This window comes from Kwoniella dejecticola, chromosome 4, assembly GCF_000512565.2.
Source record: "Kwoniella dejecticola CBS 10117 chromosome 4, complete sequence".
Taxonomy (NCBI): Eukaryota; Fungi; Basidiomycota; class Tremellomycetes; order Tremellales; family Cryptococcaceae; genus Kwoniella; species Kwoniella dejecticola.
This window is the reverse complement of record NC_089304.1, coordinates 1575484-1596743: the sequence shown is the minus strand read 5'-3', so window position 1 is coordinate 1596743 and position 21260 is coordinate 1575484. Positions and strand designations below refer to the sequence as shown.

At 48.3% G+C, this 21260-nt stretch overlaps 7 protein-coding genes across 7 annotated transcripts; 2 read left to right on the top strand and 5 right to left on the bottom strand.

The window, feature by feature from the left end:
• Positions 1-98: 98 nt before the first annotated feature.
• I303_103853 (uncharacterized protein) lies at positions 99-632 on the bottom strand (the record flags this gene model as incomplete). Its single annotated transcript, XM_018407186.1, has 1 exon — positions 99-632. One exon carries the CDS (start codon positions 630-632, stop codon positions 99-101), a length of 534 nt encoding a protein of 177 aa, XP_018263994.1.
• A 450-nt stretch (positions 633-1082) lies between these two features.
• I303_103852 (eukaryotic translation initiation factor 3 subunit D) lies at positions 1083-3106 on the bottom strand (the record flags this gene model as incomplete). The annotated part of the gene is made up of 6 exons (XM_018407185.1): positions 1083-1175; positions 1263-1455; positions 1549-2340; positions 2403-2518; positions 2579-2942; positions 3015-3106. The coding sequence occupies 6 exons, from the start codon at positions 3104-3106 to the stop codon at positions 1083-1085; spliced, it is 1650 nt and encodes a 549-aa protein (XP_018263993.1).
• A 331-nt stretch (positions 3107-3437) lies between these two features.
• On the top strand, positions 3438-7336 carry I303_103851 (uncharacterized protein; the record flags this gene model as incomplete). Its single annotated transcript, XM_065968860.1, has 5 exons — positions 3438-3838; positions 3897-4222; positions 4275-5534; positions 5779-5814; positions 6045-7336. The coding sequence occupies 5 exons, from the start codon at positions 3438-3440 to the stop codon at positions 7334-7336; spliced, it is 3315 nt and encodes a 1104-aa protein (XP_065824932.1).
• A 260-nt stretch (positions 7337-7596) lies between these two features.
• I303_103850 (phosphoribosylformimino-5-aminoimidazole carboxamide ribotide isomerase) lies at positions 7597-9065 on the bottom strand (the record flags this gene model as incomplete). The annotated part of the gene is made up of 7 exons (XM_018407183.1): positions 7597-7745; positions 7821-7871; positions 7944-8042; positions 8164-8240; positions 8369-8472; positions 8606-8795; positions 8899-9065. The coding sequence occupies 7 exons, from the start codon at positions 9063-9065 to the stop codon at positions 7597-7599; spliced, it is 837 nt and encodes a 278-aa protein (XP_018263991.1).
• A 353-nt stretch (positions 9066-9418) lies between these two features.
• I303_103849 (uncharacterized protein) lies at positions 9419-12790 on the bottom strand (the record flags this gene model as incomplete). The annotated part of the gene is made up of 18 exons (XM_018407182.1): positions 9419-9467; positions 9593-9735; positions 9872-9925; positions 9997-10196; positions 10254-10275; positions 10335-10415; positions 10480-10548; positions 10623-11033; positions 11113-11299; positions 11383-11468; positions 11532-11641; positions 11698-11765; positions 11827-11883; positions 11932-11990; positions 12049-12177; positions 12237-12373; positions 12472-12666; positions 12748-12790. 18 exons carry the CDS (start codon positions 12788-12790, stop codon positions 9419-9421), a joined length of 2100 nt encoding a protein of 699 aa, XP_018263990.1.
• A 575-nt stretch (positions 12791-13365) lies between these two features.
• Positions 13366-15947, top strand: I303_103848 (uncharacterized protein; the record flags this gene model as incomplete). Its single annotated transcript, XM_065968859.1, has 9 exons — positions 13366-13560; positions 13673-13772; positions 13846-13909; positions 13984-14009; positions 14098-14373; positions 14511-14614; positions 14811-15355; positions 15427-15544; positions 15807-15947. 9 exons carry the CDS (start codon positions 13366-13368, stop codon positions 15945-15947), a joined length of 1569 nt encoding a protein of 522 aa, XP_065824931.1.
• A 499-nt stretch (positions 15948-16446) lies between these two features.
• On the bottom strand, positions 16447-20614 carry I303_103847 (uncharacterized protein; the record flags this gene model as incomplete). Its single annotated transcript, XM_065968858.1, has 21 exons — positions 16447-16616; positions 16704-16742; positions 16800-16840; positions 16913-17034; positions 17098-17198; positions 17258-18167; positions 18232-18354; positions 18416-18534; positions 18591-18615; positions 18677-18717; positions 18771-18831; positions 18883-19029; positions 19087-19269; positions 19323-19439; positions 19490-19543; positions 19606-19629; positions 19756-19896; positions 19953-20112; positions 20210-20312; positions 20372-20468; positions 20531-20614. 21 exons carry the CDS (start codon positions 20612-20614, stop codon positions 16447-16449), a joined length of 2862 nt encoding a protein of 953 aa, XP_065824930.1.
• Between the last annotated feature and the right edge of the window lie 646 nt (positions 20615-21260).

Below are 21260 nucleotides of genomic sequence, written 5' to 3'. Positions count from 1 at the left end.
GTTGTCCCACGCCTTCTCCTACTCTTTCCTCTTGTCTTGCTCCTTTCCCTTTCCATGATCAGACCCAGTGATATCGTGGTATCGCGGTATCGCTACTCCTACTCCTTCTTCGCACCTGGGCCAGGCGCCGAAGCCACTATATCCTCCTCGACTCCTCCCAAGGTACTTAACAGCCTATCCAGTTTTCCTTCTAAATCATCAGCGACCTCGTCAGCCACTTCGAGCTGCTTCATGATCCCTTCTATCTGACTATCGTCCAGGTTCTCGAGGTCCGAGTCGGAGAGCGCGAGTAAGTCGGATAAGGATTGTACGGTTGAGGGGTCCAAATGCAGTGAGTCTAGGTCAGGTATCTCGGGATTGTTGTGGGTGCGACTATTGGTGCTACCGATGGAGTTGGTGTTGGTACAGGTACTGGTATCGGGATGGGAATGGGAATGGGAATTGGCAGTGGAATTCGATGATTTGCCTTCGAGCGAGGAATGTCTATCTGGTAGCTTGGAAGAGCCATTCGGCTTTATGAGTTGCTCCCCATCGGTACGAGGTCGATCGTGAGCATCTGATCCCTCCTTGAGTTGCGTATTGTCGGATACGATCGTCTGATTCAGGAATTCAAGATCTGATAATTGGTTCATTGTGGATTGTGTTCGTGACTTCTTTGATGAGCTAATGAAGAGGGAAAGCAACTCCACAGCGGGCAAATGAGATGAGTCTGCGTTGGGCCCGTTATGAAACCGAATGACGCCCACACGTAGCTCCCGTACGATGACGACGACGACGATGAATACGCGAATTCGCTGCAAGCTCTGAAGCAAGTGATAGCAATGAGACTAGCTGAAAAGAGGACAGATTATCCAATGCGCGATATATACGACAATACGACATGGTGACGTTGAACGACCCGATCAACCGGAAAAAGCTTCCGCGGATCCTTGAATCAAAGGCACTTAAGTCACACCACAGATAGTCCATATTGATTGCTGATCGCATAGGTCTGAAGAATGTGCTACTGCTACACCTACCCCAAGGAGATAGTGCATATTCATGTACGAGCAGAGGTCTACACGAATCTATCTATACACCTTTTACTCCTCATCAATCTGAGACTCGGCAATGGTCTCTCCGTCATCAGCAGCGTCAAAGGCATCATCAGGTACCTTGTACAACTTGATTTGAGGCTAAGTAAAGTCAAAGCACCAAGTCAGTCACCTTATCTCTGCATTTTTATACGGTTTTCCCACTAATGTATGAGGGGAAGAACTCACAGAGTTGGGATCTTTGACGAGAACGTATTTGCCCTCTGGTTGTTTGAGTAACAAATCGGCGATGGTTCGTACGATACCCCAACCATTAGTCAGGGAGACGTTCATCTGTCTGGCGAAGTCGTTAGGCTTGAAGGACTGCACGCCAACAATGACGTGTCTTTGGGCGTCTTTCGAGTTGGCTCGAGAGATGTAACTAGCAAATCGTTGCGTGTCAGCTTAAGACAGACTCTCTGGTTTGCCCTGAACATGGCAAACTGGGAGACTGGAAGAAAAGAAGAACACTCACCCCATTTTCATGTACTCGGCTCCGACCAAGATAGATTGCACAGCCCATCTGGCTAATTTGGCCGAGTTGTTCTTCATCTCAGAAGCGACGATAGCTCCCTTCTGAGTATCCAAGTTCTTCCTCCAGTCAAGGGGTTTGCCCGAACCGCCCTGAGCTCTAGGATCGAATTCGTTCAATGCCTTGACGGTTATCAAGGTATCCTTCTTGCCCAAGTACGCATCAGCCTCAGTTCTAACAATAAGGTCGAACGTCTCGTCCTCTTCGATGGAGAGATCGAACTTCCTGTACTTGTACAAGGTAGAAGCGAGGGGCTCAGTCTCGATGTCGGCAGAGTAGAAGGGGTTGGGTTTAGGCGTAACGGATTTGGATTTGGCATCGATGACTTGAGAGCTGAAGTTTTGGTTGATGTAAGTAGCTTCGAGGGATAAAGATCCAGCAGAGTTGATATTGGATTGATCATCGGAATCGAGAGGTGCCTCGGCAGCGTTTTCGTTGACGGTGATATAGTCGAAAGGACCTGATTCTCGCTTGTCTAAGAATAATTGGTCTCCCTTTCGCTCGAAGATTATGTCCCACGAGTTGACTGATCTGGGCGAAGTCATCAATACGGACAAGATAGAATCGGTAGCGAAGATCTGAGCGGCCTTCTTCTCGGCCAGTTGGGCAATGACTGGATCGTCGGATGTGGAGGTGTTGTATCGGACTCGATCGAGGATCTCGAGGGGTTTTTCGTTCCTGGTGTTGATTCGGTCGAAGGCTCGGTCGTAGGCTTGGACGGTACCATAGCTTGCCCTATTGACAGAAATTTAAAAGTTAGCTGTGTGCCAGAACCGTCCGGAATGCAAGCTACTTACAAGTCCTCCGCCTCAGAGACGCTCAAGTTCAACTTGGCGAGTCTAGTGAAGTCGATTTCCTCTAGAACTTGCCAATCAGGGCTGATGGTGACACTAGAGTCTCTTGTCCTTTGAGGCTATACAGCAAACGAAAGTCAGCTTGCGCTCAATGTAGACCAGGCGATTTGCTAGCTGACCTTGTTCCAATCACCATAACCACCTCTAGCACCACCCCTACCTCTTCCGCCGAACCCACCTCTACCTCCACCTCGTCCTCGTCCACCTCGAGCAGGTGCGTTCCCCCTCAATTGTCTTACAGCTCTGATAGGGCCTTTAGTCCTGTTGGTAGTTCTAGCACCCGAGTCGACGAGCGAGAAAGATTTCTCGTCTTCGTCATGCACGAAACCGAATACAGTCCCTTCGGCGGCTCCGTAGGCTTCTCGACCTTGTCTTCGGGGTTGACCTTGTCTCTGTCGACCACCTTGAGCGTCCGCGGGAAGGTCATGCCAGTCTGCTACTCTGGTGATTTTGTCTGATTTTGAGAAGGGGGCGTAAGGGATACTAGTGGGGAGAGAAGAAGGATTAGTTGGACTGCGAGATGCCTCGATGAACAAACGATCAAGAACAACTCACTCCTTGAACTGAGCGGGAAGGGCGCTCGTGCTTGGACCCCATGAGCCATCGGCATTATCTTGGATGTGGGGAAGAGTGAAGTTGAGAGCCATCTTGAGTGATCACAGGCTATTTTGAGCAGAACACTGATGTCAAAAAGCTTTATCCAGGCTGATCAAGTGTTGATACGTTGATACCTGTAATTGCGAGAGAGGGAGGGACAAAGAGGCCAAAGAGGCCTCGAGTTGAAAAGTATCGAAACTTGGAATTCAGGGTTTTGTATGTAAATAATATGAATGTGTACCCCATTTAACATCATATGGGCTGCACCTAAATTTAAAAAGATTTTGGGTTTCAGTCGGTCAACCCGATCCTCACTCCTGCAATAAACTCATTAATACTATTCTTCTTGTATAATACCCACGTATCCGCCCAAATGCCATGATGGCTGAAAAGAATGGCTCGTCTTCCTCACAGACACTCACCTCACTGAACCCGTCTACCCCAAAAGTGGGTAAAGGTAGGAGGAGAAATCCCAAATCCACTGTAGAAGGGGAAGTCGCCCGAGATCCCTCGAGAACAGTCATAAGCTCGTCAAAGGGTAAAGAAAGGGCTCTTGATCCTCTTCCTCCCATACCATCATTATCAGCGGCGACGGGGAAGAAAAAAGAGAAGAAGTACAAGAAGAAGGAGCACAAGAGCCTCAATGGCGAGAGCTCCACGAGCGGCCCCCATTCAAGTGCGAAAAAATCTCACAAGCGCAAAGAAGGTGATTTCTGGGATGTCATTCCTGTTGCTCAGAATGAGATCTCACGGATACCACCTGTATGGTCGAATGACGGACGGTGAGCTTATAACGTCTCGCTTGTGTAGGCAACTTCCGAAGCTGATGATATAGTCCAGATTCTACCTCACCGTAACCCATACTTCGATCCACATACATTCTTCAACAGCTCCCTCTTTCACTCGTCTTTCTACCTTATCCTCAACCCACCGCGACGGTCATACCAAACCCATCACCTCGTTGCATCTCTCTCCAACGAGCTCTTTCCAAATCATCTCATCCTCAGAAGACGGTACGATCAAAATCTGGGACTGGGTAACTGGTCGATCAGTACGAACAATCAAGTTTACCGACAATAACGCCAAGGTGCATCATGTCGCTTTTGGCGAAGTTGCCGGGAAATGGTGCATCTTTGCCGCCGTCACCAGCAGCAAAGATGTTGCAGGTATGTTGGACTTCAACTCGCATCGAATCTCGGCTGACCCTCCCTCTCACAGGACAAAAGCTCTCGCATCGAGTTTTGAAGGTACCTTTTACCGGCTCGACAACGCCTTACGTGATCGGCAAGCTTTCTGCTCCTCCGACAGCATTGATGATGTCTCCTCGATCGACCTACCTCGTTGTTCTTTCTGCTACCAAGGCATATACTTATCGAATGCCTTCCACGCATGCCGATCCAACTGTTGACATATGGGAAAACCGGCCCACTTGCGTCAAATTCGTTTCAGACCAAGCTTTTACGTGTGGAGCTTTCAGCCCTGAAAAGACTTTGGCCACTTCAAACGAAGAAGAGTGGTTCGCTACAGGTGACGAGAAAGGTGTGATCAGACTGTGGCATGGTCTAGCTCAGGCTTTTAGACAAGTCGATCTGGCTGCTCAATCTGTTATCGGTCAATCTTCCAGCGGTGCCGCTGATACTGAGAGGAAACTGCCTACCACATCGCTACATTGGCACGCACATGCAGTATCGGCCATAGCGTTCACTCCGTCCGGCTCGCAGCTCTTGTCTGTCGGAGAAGAGAGTGTTCTGGTCCAATGGCACCTCGCCAGCGGAAAACGGGAATATATACCTCGACTCGGTGGCCGGCCGATCATCAGCCTGGCTATCCGGAAAGCATCTCATGGATCCGAGGAAGAATGGTGGATGAGTCTCGCAGATGGCTCTACCATACGCGTAGGCTCGGCATCGGGCCAAATATCGAATGTCGGGCAAGGCATCAGACTAGACCCACTCCGACCTACTTCCTCCACGAAGGCTTATCCATTCTCCTTGCATCCTTCGACATCTGCGTTGGTTGTTCCTTCCTCTCATCCCTCCACACTCCAATTCATCGACCCCATCGCTTCGTCTGTCCTTTTCGATCTGGAGGTTGTCCCCTCAAACCGAATCAGTAGGCGAGACGAGAAGGAGCTCGAATCTGTTCAGGTCGAGAAAGTGACTTTCTCCGACGCGCAAGATGGCCAGTCCGTGTGGATGGCCACCTTTGAAAGTAGGACGGGCGATGATCTTGAAGGCGGAGGCAAAGTCAGAAATCTCAAGCTATGGAAATGGCAAGATGAGCGATATTCAGTCAACACGCAATTTCCTCGAGCTCACGGCTTATCGCCCTTGACGTCCGTTGTCTTCTCGCCCATTCAACAGGGGTCGGACACTTCGTCAAGCGAGTCTAGCTTCGCTCATCCGTGTTTGCTCACTGCTTCTGCGGATGGGGTGGCGAAGATCTGGCAAATCCGTCAGTCAAAGGTGTCCCAGCAAGGTAAGTTTTTTCTCAAGCACCCACCTGGTTTGCATCGCGCTTTCCGAGAAATCCCCGTTCCTCCTGTGAATCCTCCTTCAAATGATGAATAGATTTTCACATTCACTGTCATCCTTATACGGATACCCTTCGGGGTGGTGTCGACTGTTATTCTGCAATCCTGATGTTTCATACCGCTTGCTCCTGCATCTGCTCGTCCGACATGTTGTCGAACGTGCGCTGACTTCGTGTATTTGGAACATAGGCAAAGTTGCATCCTCAAAGACCACTGCGAATGAACGTGAGTGCTCAATCCTTGTATAACTCACTGGTTCTGCCCATCCTTCTTACATCAAAGCGCCCCCCAAAGATGAACAAATTTACAAGCTCAACAGTCCTATATCTCTTGATACTGAGGATACTATTCTTCTTCTTCAACCCTCTGAGGGGATCGCGCGCTTTCTTTTCTTTACACCCCTATACTTGCCTGGAATCGAAGTCTTTGCGAGCTGACGCTTTGCACCGCACTAGTATATTGGTCATGTCGGTCGACCTTTGACTATCGGGGACTCCCAATTTTCGATTCGGCCTTTTCACCCGACGGAACGATCGTTGTCCTCGCCCATGGCTCCGTTGTCACTCTGTGGGACGTGGAAAGCAATGTCTTGCTGAAAGTCTTCGACACTTCATCCGGCTCTGATGTCACGCAAATCGGCTTTGTAGGCCAAGAAGGTAGATATCTTGTCGGGACTGGTCAGGCGCAAGGCATCATCGTCTGGGATCTGCTTTCTTGCGATGTCGCTTGGTCAGTTCGAGATCAAGCAGTCCAAAATCTAGTCATATTGAACGACATCTTCGTCGTATCGTCGTCAACAAGCCAGGAATCCGCAATTACGGTATACAGCCCCATATCGTCGACCCCTCTTCGACAAGTATCAACTCCGAAAGTGTTCAAACAACTTCAAATCCTTCCCTCCGCATTGACACCAACTTCAACTTCAAGCGCATCTTTGCACTTTGTTGGGGTCGATGCATCGGGCGAGATATTCAGATTTGGCGACTTGGCGCATGCTGCCGCTCCATTATCTTCCAAGAAGGTCTCCACATCGAATGGCCAGAAACAAGGATTATCGATCTGGCAAGAGATGTTTGGTAAAGATGCCTTCCTTGATATGGGCATGACAATCGACGAGACTGAGCAAGATTCAGACAAGGCGACAGCCACCGCCAGTGCCTTACAACAGAGCATCGTCAGAGGCAAAGGGAAACCCGCAGATGTATTCAGCGGACCAAGCCACACGATGCCTTCCACCAGTATCTTGTTCGACGCATTCATGGACGAACTTCTTTCCGGCAACAAAGCTGCGAGACGCGATCAAGAGGACAATACACAAGGTTCAGACGAGGATGACGAGGATGGAGCTATAACGTATCAAGATGACGATGTCGTCCAAGCGGAAGCGGCGGTACCTGTACTCAGTGTGAAGGGCAAAGAAGTGCGCGATGAGGAAATTAAGGAATTGGAAGTCTTCTTCCGAGAAGTATTGGGCAATGTCACCAGTCATACCAATCCTACCAATACCACGGCTACCACCCCGAAAACTCCTGCTTTGGTGAAAGCGAAGAAGGTCAATGGACATTTACCCAACGGTGATCATGCTTCGTCAGCCACCGCGAATACCAGTACGCCGATCAATAGCAAGAAGCCTCATGTGAATGGAGTGCACATTGAAGCGGATGACAATATGGAGGTTGACACGCCTGCTAGTAAGAAGGGATCGGTCGGTAAAGGTAAAAAGAGGAAAGCGTTGAGAGAGGATTAATTGACTCGATTATACTCTGTATACTGCATATATATAGCTCGTCATCTGCATGTAGGCATTTACAATCCATCTTGTCCGTGTCAAAATTGATTCAATCCAAATCCAAATTTCCCGATTGAAGAATGAGAGTGCACTACGGTCACTCGTCATCATCTCGCATTTCTCCTTAAGATCATCGAGTTATACGGCGCCTCATCTAATCTTGGTGTTGCAAAGAATTGGCTAGCGGTGCCTTCGTGATCCATGCATGCATGGGATGATTATGGAGAATTGTCTTTAGCTATTCTATCCACTTTAACCAACTCATCAAATTTGACTCCACCTCCTCCGAATATATCTAGAGACGAGCCGAAAGTCAAATCGACTTTCCCGTTTGAGAGTTTATCCACCAAGGCCAGGTCCGATATATCTGCATTCTGAGGTTAGCATGGGAAATAGGAAATTGGATACTGGGTAGATTGTTTGTAGACAGGGCTAGACTCACCTTTGGCACCTCCTGCGTAGGTGGTCGGTATACTAACCCATTCACCGAGACCTAATAAACGAAATTTCAGATCAAGTAAATGAGCAACATCGTGAAAACCCGGAGCAGAGGCAGGTCACATACGAGTCACCAATTCTTCATCTATGCCTTGACATAACCCCTCTACGTCCGCAGCGTGTATCAAGAGTTCGGAGCAGTATGTTTCTATCAGCCGTATGGACTCTGTGGCGGGAAACAAATTATTTCAGCTGAAAGAAGTTGCATATTGGTACCATGTGTTTCATGGACAGTAAGGAGAGTAAGAAGGGAGTTTACACTTGTTTGTGCGGACGACAAGACTGACCTTGAGTCACTGACATGTCGGTCAATGTCTTCCACCCGTTCATAGCTACGATCCAACCTTCTTCTCTTTTCCTGCAACTGGAGTTTGAGGCCACGTACCATGCGTTAGTATAAAACAAACCTCTATTCAGAAGAATGGCGGATATTCGAAGCAAAATCATATGAATCTGACTGTGACTGTGGCGTTGAGCATGACGAGAACTGACCTTATGTCCACTACCAATCTCTCCTTACCCACTTTCTGCGATATACCCCTCAAGCGAGATTCGTCGAATTTCCCCTCCGGAAACAAGTAGCTAGTGACTATGATCTGTTGTAGTGTCAGCCAAGTTCAGATTATCATCAATCAGCTCAGCCCGAGACCATCTCATATGGTTCGCTCGGAAATGAAAGTTAACGAGAGCATGAATTGACTTGACTCGACTTGGGATTACTTGACGCACCTTCTCCGCACCTAGATCCAACCATCCCTGCGCGTTACCCTCATTGATCCCTCCTCCAAGTTGCATACCCCCCTCCCATGTCCTCAGCGCTTCTTTCGCAGCTTCATCATTATTCGGGCCGAGCTTGATTATGTGTCCGCCTGTCAGGCCGTTGTTTTTGTACAGGTTCGCAAAGTATGATGGCGGATGACTGTATTGTATCACGCCGTAGGTAGTAAGAGGACCGATTTCAAGAGCACACAGTTAGCATCGGAAAGAGCGGAATATTCCGGGTATGATGCGTGAGTACTCACGTAGCTACGAAGTTCTCTTTCGGACCCACTCCACCTTGCCCAGAGGAGGTCAAGTCAAGTGTCCCGCCTACGATCTGCTTGACTACCCCCTGATGCAGATCTATACAAGGGCGGAATTGTGAATGCCTCTTTGAAGGACCAGAGGAAGAGGAGGAAGAAGTCGCCATGTTTTGCGACAGAAGGGTTCGGCTGGAACAACTTCGAGCGGCAGAAAGTGATGATTCACAAAAGTTATCATGGGTCTTAATCGTTTGACAACCACCGACCAATTTGATTGACTAGTTACAGGAACTTTTCCTTCTTCGAAGCAGACGCCGTACAAATGATGATGTCATCACTTTAGACATCCAGTCCTGCAACAAAGATACTGCGACTAAACACTCAAATGCTTGCTCAGACGTTTTTCGTTTTTCAAGTCAGGTTGCTCACGCAGTTAAGTATATGCATACAACAGAGCGCGTGAAATTCAATGCCAAGATCTCGCCCGAATCGCCTCAGAGATGACGTTCCTCTCCTCGATCTAAAAATGCTTCTTCAATCCACCACCCTTAAACTCATAGAAATGCGGTCTGTGATTACAAGCACGAGGATAAGTAACCCATAAACGCAATTAGCTTTGTCTTGGACTTTGCGCGGATACAATTGGGTATGAAAGTTCAGGCAGAGATGAAGTAAAGCGCACGGCTGAACTCACGCTAGCTCGACAAGCCAATCTTCCTCTATCACAGTCAAATCCCTCATGAAGCTCTTGGTAGTCTCCACCACTTCATGATATATCACCCATCCCGTCGAGGGTTGTCTGGTAAACATCACAGAAGAAGGGTGTACATGTAAGATCTGGGGAGGGGAGGATCAAACCATTTGGTATTCATCGTCAGCATCGGCGTCAGACACAGAACTATTGCCTGTGAATTCAAGTTTACAATGGTCTCGACTCGAAAGGGAAAGGCATGGCATAGCAGTGATGACTCACCGCTCCTTCCCTTGCGCTTCTATATGTCCCATCAGGCATCATCCGAGCGGCATTCTGCGAATTCAATCCCCCAAAATCAGTTGACAGTCCGTCCGAGCAGTATTATTTATGGGAACGGAGCTAACCTTGAAATACCCTGTTACGAGACATCGCCTCAATCGCTTGGCATCGCCTTCGCAACTGACAATTGGGATATTAAATCTATCGAGGTACTTCTTCAACTGTTTCCTGATTGACATTGCCCGCGAAAGAGCTTTGTGGTTCAGACGATGGTTGCCGCACCACGACTTATTGTTTTGGCCGTACCGAGTGAACGCGTTGTACGCTATAGACGAGAGAAAATGAGCTACCTGATTGCCGAGTGCATTCACGCTCAGCTTACCACTCAAAAGAGTCAGATGGTCCTATATCGAGTCATCACGTCAGCTTTTCATCCAAGGGGTGGCATAATAAATCAGCTCACTCCTTCTTCCGCTGTGAATTTCCGTCGTTCCAAGTCGGACATCATGCCCTTCGTACCGCCTTCTGACATGTTGAAAACGTTCTACGAGTCCACAGAGTCAGCTGAGCGCGATCTTCAAATTTAGGGAGACGATCATATGGCTCACCTGCACCGAAGTCATGGCAGCTATAGTCAAGATTTCTTCTCCACATCTGAACTCGTGCGAATTTAGCAGCTATACCAGAGACCAGACATTAGCTTCCTGCGTGCTGCTTTTCAACCTTTCAATCAGGATGGAAAAGAACACACGATAGCAGCCATCATCGGATCCAGAGGCACTTCCGCCATCCTCTCTCCCAGAGGTCTCGTCAAGCGTCCCTCATCGTCCAATGCTTTGAGGCAATAAAGGAATTCCAGTGCGCGAACCATCATTTTGGACGGAGGTGGCGACATGAAATCGAACTTGACCAAATTATCGATACCCAGCGCCTTCAGCTGCAGGAGATACAACGAAATATCTGACCGAGTCAACTCAGGGGGAGTCGTGACAGTCATAGGTGATTGGTCGTTATGTATAGGTAGTACACTCGAAGGGTACAGTCTATAACATTTGCCCGGGGACGTTCGACCTGCTCGACCTGCTCTCTGGTTCGCGGAAGCTAAAGAGCACGGCACGATGGAAAGGACATCCATCGATGTCTTAGGATTGAAGGTTTTCAGCTGGTTAAGTGAAGCTTCGATCAGCTTGCGATCACCGCGAAGCAACTGCACTAATACCAATGAATCTTCTTTTGCTCACCTTCACATATCCCGAATCAACCACATATTTGATACCGTCTATGGTGACACTCGCTTCGGCGATGTTGGTCGAGAAAATCACCTTTCGCGTATCTCGCGGTGGAGGATCAAATATCAAGGCTTGTTCTTCCGGTGGGAGAGTGGCGTACAGCGGCAAAGCCAGGATCTGCGGCGCAGATTTCGGTAATCTACATGGAATGACAGAAATCAGCGCGTTGATCATCGACGCATTAGTCAGGGATGCGATGGGTCGGCACATGTTGAGACTCACGTCTGTATCCTATCTGATACCTCTTGTATCACCTGATCGATTTCTTCTCGCCCAGTGAGAAACACAAGTATATCTCCAGCCGGTTCCTGTGACACGGGACCTTCAGAATTATATTTCTGACAGGATCTGCTGCAGGAGTGTCTGCTCACCTTCATATGTATATCGAATACAGTCTGCACCGCAGCTTCCGCATAATCCGAACATGGTTCTTTCAGATAACATACTTCCACGGGGAACATCCTTCCTTCCAAGCTGACGACTATGAGGCTTGATCAGCTTAAGCCAGCACAGCGTGAGACCCTCAAGCTGACTCACTGATAGCGTCATCTTGTGATCGATCAGACCCATCGGCATTACTGTTGAAATATTCCAAGAAGTCCTCCCTATGGCGCGACTCCCGTGTCAGCTAGATGAGGTTTTAGTTTGGTCAATTTCTGCACGTACGCATCGATTGTAGCCGAAGAGATGATGACCCTCAATTCGGGTCTCTTCCTCATGATCCTGAAGATGCGATAAGCTCGGTCCGTATATCAAGGATCACGGTCTCACTTTTTCAGCAACCCCAGTAGCAGATCCGTATATGCACCTCTTTCGTGCGCCTCGTCAATCTGCAACCACATAGAATCAGCTTGATTTGGAATCGAAGCACTAGGATGGAAAGCTCACCATGATCACGCTATACTTGCTCAGTAACGGATCCAGCATCGTCTCGCGGAATAGCATCCCATCCGTCAAGTATTTTATCCTTGTTCTGGTGGGCGACGACAGGTCTTCGAATCGTATACTATATCCGACCTATGTCAGATGTTCATCAGCTGGTGCTTCCTTAATTGAGTGTGCAGAACACAGCTCACTTCATCACCAAGAACTGATCCCACTTCTTCCGCTACCCTGGTCGCTACGCTCGTAGCAGCCACCCTCCTTGGCTGGGTACAAGCCACAACGTGATTCTGGGAAGTCCATCCTGCCTCGTGCAAGTATTGAGGTATTTCTGTAGATCATATCAAATTGGGCCTTGCATCAGCTTGACTCAAGCATGGAGTACATTTCCAGGCACATCATCAATCAGCTGAAATGGGTTCTACTTACGAGTTGATTTTCCACATCCCGTCTGTCCTACTACGATGACCACCCTATACTTCTCGACGCACCACAAGAGTTTTTCACGATGCTTGTAGATCGGTAATCTCTTGCGTTGAACCTCCAGGGACAGATGTTGGTTCCGAGATGATATTCCAGGCAAGAGTGAGCCTTCCGCTTCGTTATCACGATCCAGTGAGCTCCCTATACTTGCGCATGAACATGTTAGTGTATCACATGCCTGGTTTTACAGAAGAAAGTGATCGGATTGAGGCTTGAGCTTACCTGGAGCAGCCGTTCCTGGCTTCCAGAATTGCAAAGGAGGCATCTTGGCTCACAAGGTCCTGCCCCTATCTGCCGTGGGCTGACTGTTTGTCCGCTTCGGCTTCGGATTGTGCTGAGTGTTATATCGATCGCTCAACTCATATCCAAGCGGGATCAAGCAACAAGTCACGACTTGCACTGTACGCTCATACGCTCGAAGGGGATGTTATGAAGCGGAGAAGCGTTTCAACTCCATTCGGCTAGCTTTCTTCCCACGGTGCTCAAAATCGTTATCTTTGCCAGGTGTAGATCGTCCGCCCGTGCGCGTTTATCTTAAGCTACCGGTTAAACGCTTGTAGCATATATGATTGATGTTTGATTGGTTCCTGGGCGCAACTCATGGGATCTAACCGTAACCGATCACTAGCTAGCTGATAACAAATTTAGCCAAGAAGCATCAACGTTAGTTAGGGCTCATTGATGGATCAATCAAGATGCATCCTCATATCCTCATAATTATGGCTGACAGAAGCTCGACAGTCATTTGAGCTCTTCCTTCTATATCATACGAGTCGCTCAGCTCGTCGTGAATCGACGTGACGATTTGTTGGATTTTCGATTATCGAAGTCGAGACCAGGATGAAGCTTAAGGCCACAAGGATAATACCTTCCTGGGCCAAACACCCCGACGGAACACCTAGGAGATTCACTTTACTCGGTCGAGCGATCCTGCTGATAGCAGGCGAGCTACTTGCCAACGCCGTTTGCTGGATCGCTGCTGGGATATGTTTTAAAGAAGCAGATGGGTTACTTGGATTAGCTTTACTAGCATGGGTGAGTTAAGGTCTACCGATTCTGCCCTTACTTTTACATTCGACCTCATTCAATCAATCAGTCAATCACCTGATCACTAGCCAACCGCTGAGACTGAATGGGATGTCGATAGACAATCGGCCTTCGACACGGTCTCGATGCAGATCATATATCAGCGATAGATAATGCTACAAGACAATTGGTCAGTCTAGGTCAATTGCCTATAACGTGTGGTGAGTTGTTCTTACTTGACCTTCCAAACTTCCCTTATCAGAAGACTGAATCGTACTAATAGTTTGGTTACAGGTCTGTTCTTCTCGCTTGGGCATTCTACAATTGTCATTGTAGTCAATGTAGCTATCGCTATTAGGTGCGTTGCCCAACAGAATACAAGAATACAATAGAACCTGTATCTTCATGGGCTTGACTAATCAAATCTTGTAGTGTGGATATCTACGATAAACTAGACAGTATGTTCCCTATTTCGTATCTCTCACTTCCCTCGCAAGTAGCTCTCACGATGTCGCTCACGGCTGATCCCCTTTTCCTGGGTCACAGAAGTTGGATCTGTAGGCGGGATCATCGGAGCATCCGTCTCTTCCTCATTCCTATTCCTCATAGCATGTATCAACATCTACTTCTTAATCATCACTATCCGCCAGCGACGAGCTATCAAGCGCAGACAAGATGCCGGTCTACCTCTCGAAGACGATGCCGATGTCAATGCAAATAAGGTATACGGGGGTGGATGTATGGTGCGGATCATCCGACCTGTCCTACGGGCTGTCGATAGGAGTTGGAAGATGTATCCTGTTGGAATATTGTTCGGCTTTGGTGAGTCCTTGTCACTCGAAACCACATTTCGTCCATTCTGCCATTAGATAGATCGTTTCTTCCGATTAATCCCAAGAGGGGATTAAGGACTGGAGTCGCTGATTGGTTCAGAGTTGATCTATTTATCGCCTCAACAGGATTCGATACCGCCTCGTCGATCGCTTTGTTGGCTATCTCAGCCATCGCTCAAAGAGGTCCGAATGGCAAAGAGATTAGTCATGGTAAAATCGTTATCCTGCCTGTAAGCGATTCCTCTTCGCCCTCTTTCCTTACGCAATTGAGAATGAGCAGAGCTTGACCAGAATGAGCTGATTATGGTGTCGTCGTTGTCGTCGCTCTATCGGATTGTGTAGTTCTTGGTGAGTACCTGAACACTCTGAAAATTTGACAGACAGGAAGAATGACACGGACATTGACAAACGCGTGTGTCTCATCAGTTCACCGCAGGAATGTCCCTTGTCGACTCACTCGATTCCATTCTCATGCTGTACGCCTACGCTACGCCTTCGACAGATTCTCCCGAGGGCAAATTATCGTTACTTCAAGATGTACAACCTGATCCCAAGCGGCCGATCACCCTTGAGGAGGAGACAGTCGTCACTACGCTGCCAATCCAAGATGACGCCCAACCTCACCGTCTTGTTCATGAGCGCGCGAGCCCTAATTCAGCTGCGGGTGTGAGTGCCAATCTGAACGAGAGGACAGGAAGCAATGAGTTCGAAGCTTTAGAACGAGAAGACCGAGAAAGACTAAATTCATCAGCTAGTAAATCTCAATCTCAATCACCTTTCGATGGACTGCCCACTCTCCATCGACGGGACCACGATGCGATGGACGTTGATGCCGCTGAACGGAATTCAGAATCGGGAGAAGAAGCAAGAGAGGTAGATTATAGGCAGGAGAGAATTATGAGAGTGAAAACAGCCACCATGTCGAATCTGTCCATCATCTTGACCCTCATGTCTATCGTTGTCGCTTTAAGGTGAGTCGAATTCGATCAATATTGATAATGATACCAGTGCTGATACTAGACTGGATTTTGTCGTGCAATAGTATCTCCCTAATCACCATGATGGGACTTATCGGCGAGAACTGCGCCAAATGCACTGAAGCAGCTGAAGATCCGGATGGAGGTGGATTGGCGGGTAGTTGGTGGAGAGCTTGGTTCAGGGTGAGTCCAGTCGATTCAGAACCTTTCCTGTCCTCGCCCTCGCCCTCGCCCTCGTCCTCGTCCTCGTCCTCGTCCAAAATTCGGAAGAGAATCACATTTCAGCTTTCTCAACCAATGATTGATCTCTGCCTCCATTTTCTCGGCTCCATCAAGTCGAATGTGCGGGAGGAGAGGTACATCCCGATAGAACAAAGCACGCTAATGTGTCCTTTATCTCGTTCTGATCCCTCACCCCTCACCCCTCACCCCTCACCCAACCCAGGCAAACGACCAATCAGGGTATATAGGCGCGGCGATCGTAGGTTGTTTCGCAGCGATTCTTTTGGGTTATTATGGGATGATCTTCGGGATGAAGGGATATAAAAAGAATAAGGATAAGAAGGACCGGATGCACACCATTTGATAGGACCAGGTTTTAAGGCTTGGAAATAGGGATCAAAAAGAATTTGGGAATGAGTAAAGCATGAATACACCGTCGACTGTCGATATTGATAGGTCCCGAGAAGTGGTAATGGTAATTTCGGCCCAATGTCGATGATGTTGATGTTGATGTCGATACACCCGCTCAAGTATGTCCTGAACATGCATCATCGAATCTCATATATCGTATATCACTGCAGAATACCCTGTGTCAATTTTCCGATGTGTTGGACATGATATGACAACTTCACTTGACATGACATGATATGGCATGACACACATGCTTATTAGATTGGCTAGTGCTGCTTGATTTCACACCTACAAAGTTACCTGGGAAAGCTAGGGATACAACAAGATATCTTCTATTGCTCTTCTTGAATAGATGCTTCAGCTGAGAATATCAAGAGAAGTCACGTTCGACATTCGAACAATTAAAGATGGTGACACAAGTCTTATCGTGTCTTGCTTGATGGCTTAAAACCCTAGTACGCTTCCTCCTTCCAACTTTTCACACATCCCTCGATAGCCCTCAAATGAGCCGCTGCAGGATTCCCATCATCCAACTCATCCAATTTCCCTTTCGAAATGATATTCACCGCTTCAGACGATCTGAGAGCTTTAGTGGCCTGTTTGAATTCTCGTATACGACCCTCTGACAAAGTCACATTTTCATCAATCAGCATAAACTCGAATCGCTTGGATCAAAAGTCCAGAAGCATTCGATGATGCTCATACGCACTGTAAGCTGCTGGATCGTTTCTTGACATATCGGCAATCTCTACCTTTCCCTGTCAGCTAATGTATCCTGTCGAATTCTGGGACTACGACAGCTTACCATGCTCGAGAGATCTGGCTACCCCGACAATCAGTCGGCCCCTACACGTCGATCCACAATCAGCTTCACTCAATCCCTTTGCATAATCATCTATTCAAGCCGATTTCACATACCTATGCGGACCTTTCTCGTCCCTACCCCAGCCTTTCAACAGCTTCCTCGCCAGATCTCCCTTCGCCAGACACGCCATCAATGCGTCCGTCATCTCCTTTACCGCGTCCTCTCTGGCGGTCTTCTACGTTGCACAAGTGATATTAGCTTTGCCATCATTGTATGACCATACGTCAACCCAGCTCACCTGGATCAGGTCGCAGCGTATTTTACTTGGCGATCTAGCCATCGGAGGCTTGAAAACCGTTCTGGAAGAAGCTATTTTCCTGACCTTACTCGCCGTAGGTGCTATGCAGGCCGTAGCCTTAGCTTACCTACATCCGATTGAGGCGAGCACGGATACTCACTCTGATTGTAACATGCATACGGCCCGTGACCTTTCGCTGGCTCGACAGACTTCAATAGCTTTTCCGCTTTGATGCGTTGCTCTCTCGTCAACTTCAATTCCAATCCGGTCCCTTCTTCGGAGTCATCTATGTATTTCACTCCTCTCACAGGAGTGATCATCTCTTCGGCTTTGTCCTCAGGTCGTCTTCGTTTCACAGGTGAAGTATGGCGAGATCCGCTTCGACGGTTTTGCGCGTTGATCATGGTCGTTGGCCCAGGTCCAGCTACGGCATTATGAGATATAATGCGGCGGGGTGTTACTTGAGAGACGTCTCGATGTCTGATAGGCTGGAATACCCTTTCTGAAGCCGGTCTCAGAGCCTCGGCAGACAGATCCCGCACTAAGACGGGTGTGAGGGAGACGGGCATGTGTGGTCGGTTATTGCTTGACTTGGAGCTTGACGTCGTTGAAGAAGATGTTGACGGCTTCGTGCTGGCTGGTACGAGAGGACTGCGATCGGATGAAGAGACCGAAATGATTGATAGATGGGAACTGTCGTTGGCAGGTGACGCATGGGGAGCGAAGGAGGCAACCAGCTGAGGTGGAGCATGCTGGATGGTGGGCGTCGGGGGCAACGAACTGGGTGAGACTGGTATGAATAACGTCTCTTGGGGGAAACCCGGGGTGAGGTCTGGTGGGGCCGGAGGCACGGTAAAATCATCGGTATCGCTTAAGTCGAAGCCGTCGGATCTCTGACCGAGCTGTATGAGCGAGTCGGCGACTGAATCTTCCTCTGAGATGACATCCAACGGATCTCGTGAAGGTTCAGGTGGCAGTATTTCAGGTCGTTCCTCAGGTTGCGAGGCAATGTCGACCGTTTCTGACAGCTGAAGAGCCTTAACGCGAACAGTCTTGTTGTTCTCGCATACCTGTAAGGAACGGTGAAACATCTATGAGCATGATTCAATCGGTGTTTCAACGATATGCACTCACATCACACATGCCTTGACAATAGGCGAGCCTGACTGTCGGATCTCGAAGATCGATTTTCTCCCCAAAATACTTGCATATACCGATATGTCGGCACTGAGTGGTGTTTTCAAGAAAGTGCTGCAACTGTAGCTCCTGTCAGCTAAGTAGCTGAGCGAGACAGTGTGCGCGGCCGTGTGGGACATACGGCTTTGAAACTATTGACGGGGGACAAGGTGTCTTCGGGGTTCTCTTCTTCCGTCGTCTTCTTCCTCTTTCGCTCGTTCATCTCGTGATTCCATCGAACTTTTTTGGCATCCTCTCGAGCTAAAAGGCGTGTCAGCTGTTGATACCCAGACGGTGTCGGCAGATCGCCTACTGACAATAAAAGATCAGGCAATGAGAGATCTGAACAGAAGTAAGGTCAGCCGTGGTGTGCTTAGATGTCAGGAAGCAGTCGGTCACTTACGTGTCTATCTCGTCCCGCTCTACCTGTTTCCTGATAAAAGCCTATAATTCGTTCAGCTTTTGAGAGCGAATCTATAGAGTGTTGTTTCACTGACCCTCAAAACCCTTCGGCATATCGTAGTGAATGACATATCGTACATTCGGTTGATCAATCCCCTAAAGTCGCGGATCAGGACACCGGCCAGCACATTTTCGAAGCGCGCTTACCATTCCGAAAGCGATGGTAGCCACTATACATTCGATTCGCCCTGCGTTCCAAGCAGCTAGTGTTCCCGGATTCGTAGCCTGGAGAGCCTTGTAGTACGGTTGTGCCTTAATGCCCTCGTCTCGCAAAAAAGCCGCAACATCTTGACACTGAAGCACAGTCAGCTCATGTATACCATGAGATTGCCCAAACTAGAAAATACTTACATCTTTCACTTTGCGGCAATACACAATGCCCAATACAGCAGGAATAAAGATTCCGTTAGCCTCGTTTCTAGCTTTTGCCACTGGCTTATAAGCCTTGATCCAGTCGGCGATGTCCTCGACTGTGCTTTTTTGATTCCCAAGATCCTCGTCATAGTCTGCATCTCCTCTTCCTTGATAGCGAACCTGGCGGACTGTCAGCTGATGCGAGGTATTCGATAGTATAAAGGGAGGCTTACCTCGTAGAACAGGTTAGATCGGTTGAACGGTTCGACCCATTGCCCATAACCCTTCTTTATACCTAAGCTTCGAATGATGTCTGTTCGTACTTCTTGGGTTGCCGAAGCGGTCAATGCCTGGTACATAGGTATTAGGACATGCCTATTACAAGAAAAGGAAGACTAACAGTAACGGGAATGCCCTGGTATTCCTTGAGGAAATTACCCAATTCTCGATATTTCTATTGACGATGGGTCAGTAATCTAGGCGCAAACGAACAAACCATGTATGTCGCGGACTCACAGGTCGAAAATCTAAACCCCATTCCTGGAAAGTTTATGGGTCAGCAAAAGCCGGAATAGAGGATCAAGACTACCTACTGAGATCACATGTGCCTTCGCGTGAGATCTGCATTAGCTTCTTACTTGAAAGCAGACTTGATGTGGAACTCACCTCATCCACTACAAGTCGGACCATCTGCTTCTGTCTGTAAGCTCTATCGAACATGGTCTTATGCCTAAGACTGAAAAGGCTCTCAGGCGTGACGTAGAGTAAGCGTATCTCAGGATGCCCCAAGGACATTTGACGCCGGATCTGAGCGAATGTCAGCAGTTTTGTCTAGCCAGTCAGGAAGGAAGAAGTCTGCGTACCTCTTTCAGTTCGTGATCTGGGGTATTTTCATTGAGCATAGCAGCTTTGATGCCTTTCTCGAGTACATGCTTGATCTGATCCTCCATCAGGGATATAAGGGGTACCACGACTATGGTGACTCCGTGTTCAATCGTGATTGCGGGGAGCTGGAAGCACAATCTATGGATGGACGATTCAGCCGTGCAGTTCTGTGCAACTCTTGAGCCACAGTCGTGAAGGAAGATCTCTGGATCATATGACGGTGACAGACACTTACGATTTGCCTAGACCAGTTGGCGCTACAACGATTAGATCGCATCCTCTCATTGCATCGGTACATATCTCGAGTTGAGGGTGTCGGAAATCATCATGGCCCCAGTCTGGGCAGTATCGTCAGCTATCAGCATGAAAGCCTCGAGGAGCTCACTTCGAAGCTTACACTCCTTCAAATTCCTCTTCAAAGCCCCGGGTGTTTCCTGCGGTGAAACAGTCCTTCTCCATTCTCGTTTTCTGGGTCGGAAGTTGTTCCTCGCAAACTGTAACGGCCAATGCTTGTCAGCTGAGAATCTTAGTACTCCTGCCAGCTGACAACACATACTTGCGTTGAGTTTATGAGATTGGTGTATGGTCTCTCGGCAGGTGTCGAGCTTGGGAGCGCAAAGGAGAGAGCTCCTACTGCCATGGCGAAGCTGTTTGTATGCGGCTACTACTCGAGGCGATCTTACACAAGAAGCATCAAGATGGGGTTCGGCGTCTATACAAGCTGCCGTAGCATCTTGTCTCCTGAGAAGGTGAGCAGAGATGGTAAGAGGTGATCAAGATAAATAATTGCACGTCTGACGAGAAGATAAAAGGTGAATGGTTGACATCATCTTCTTCTTTTGTCGGATTTTTGTTTTCGTCACAACATCAGTCGCGTTTGCCACCGAGACTGACGTCCTTACGTAATTCAGTTTACCTTAATGAGACGCGTGGTCGCGGTTTGACCGGAATCGGGTAACGAAAGCGCAAAAACAAATCAACAAACAATCAAAAGATGTTCATGTCCATGTCTTCTTCGTATATCAACGCATCGAAGGTCGACAAGGTAAGTGAGGAGGAAAAGACACAGGACTACCTGAGAAAGCAAGGTATAAGGCTAAAGTGGATTCAATCGTATATTGTGAGTACGATCATACATCGTTGACCAACCACACCCCGCATGCACAATCAACGCATCATCCAAGTGGTCCGAGCTCCTGAGAAACACAGACTAGTTGATTGACCTGCGAGTCTGCCATTCCCCTGTCATTTTGGCTTGATCTTCTTCCCAGCGAAATCCTGGCTGA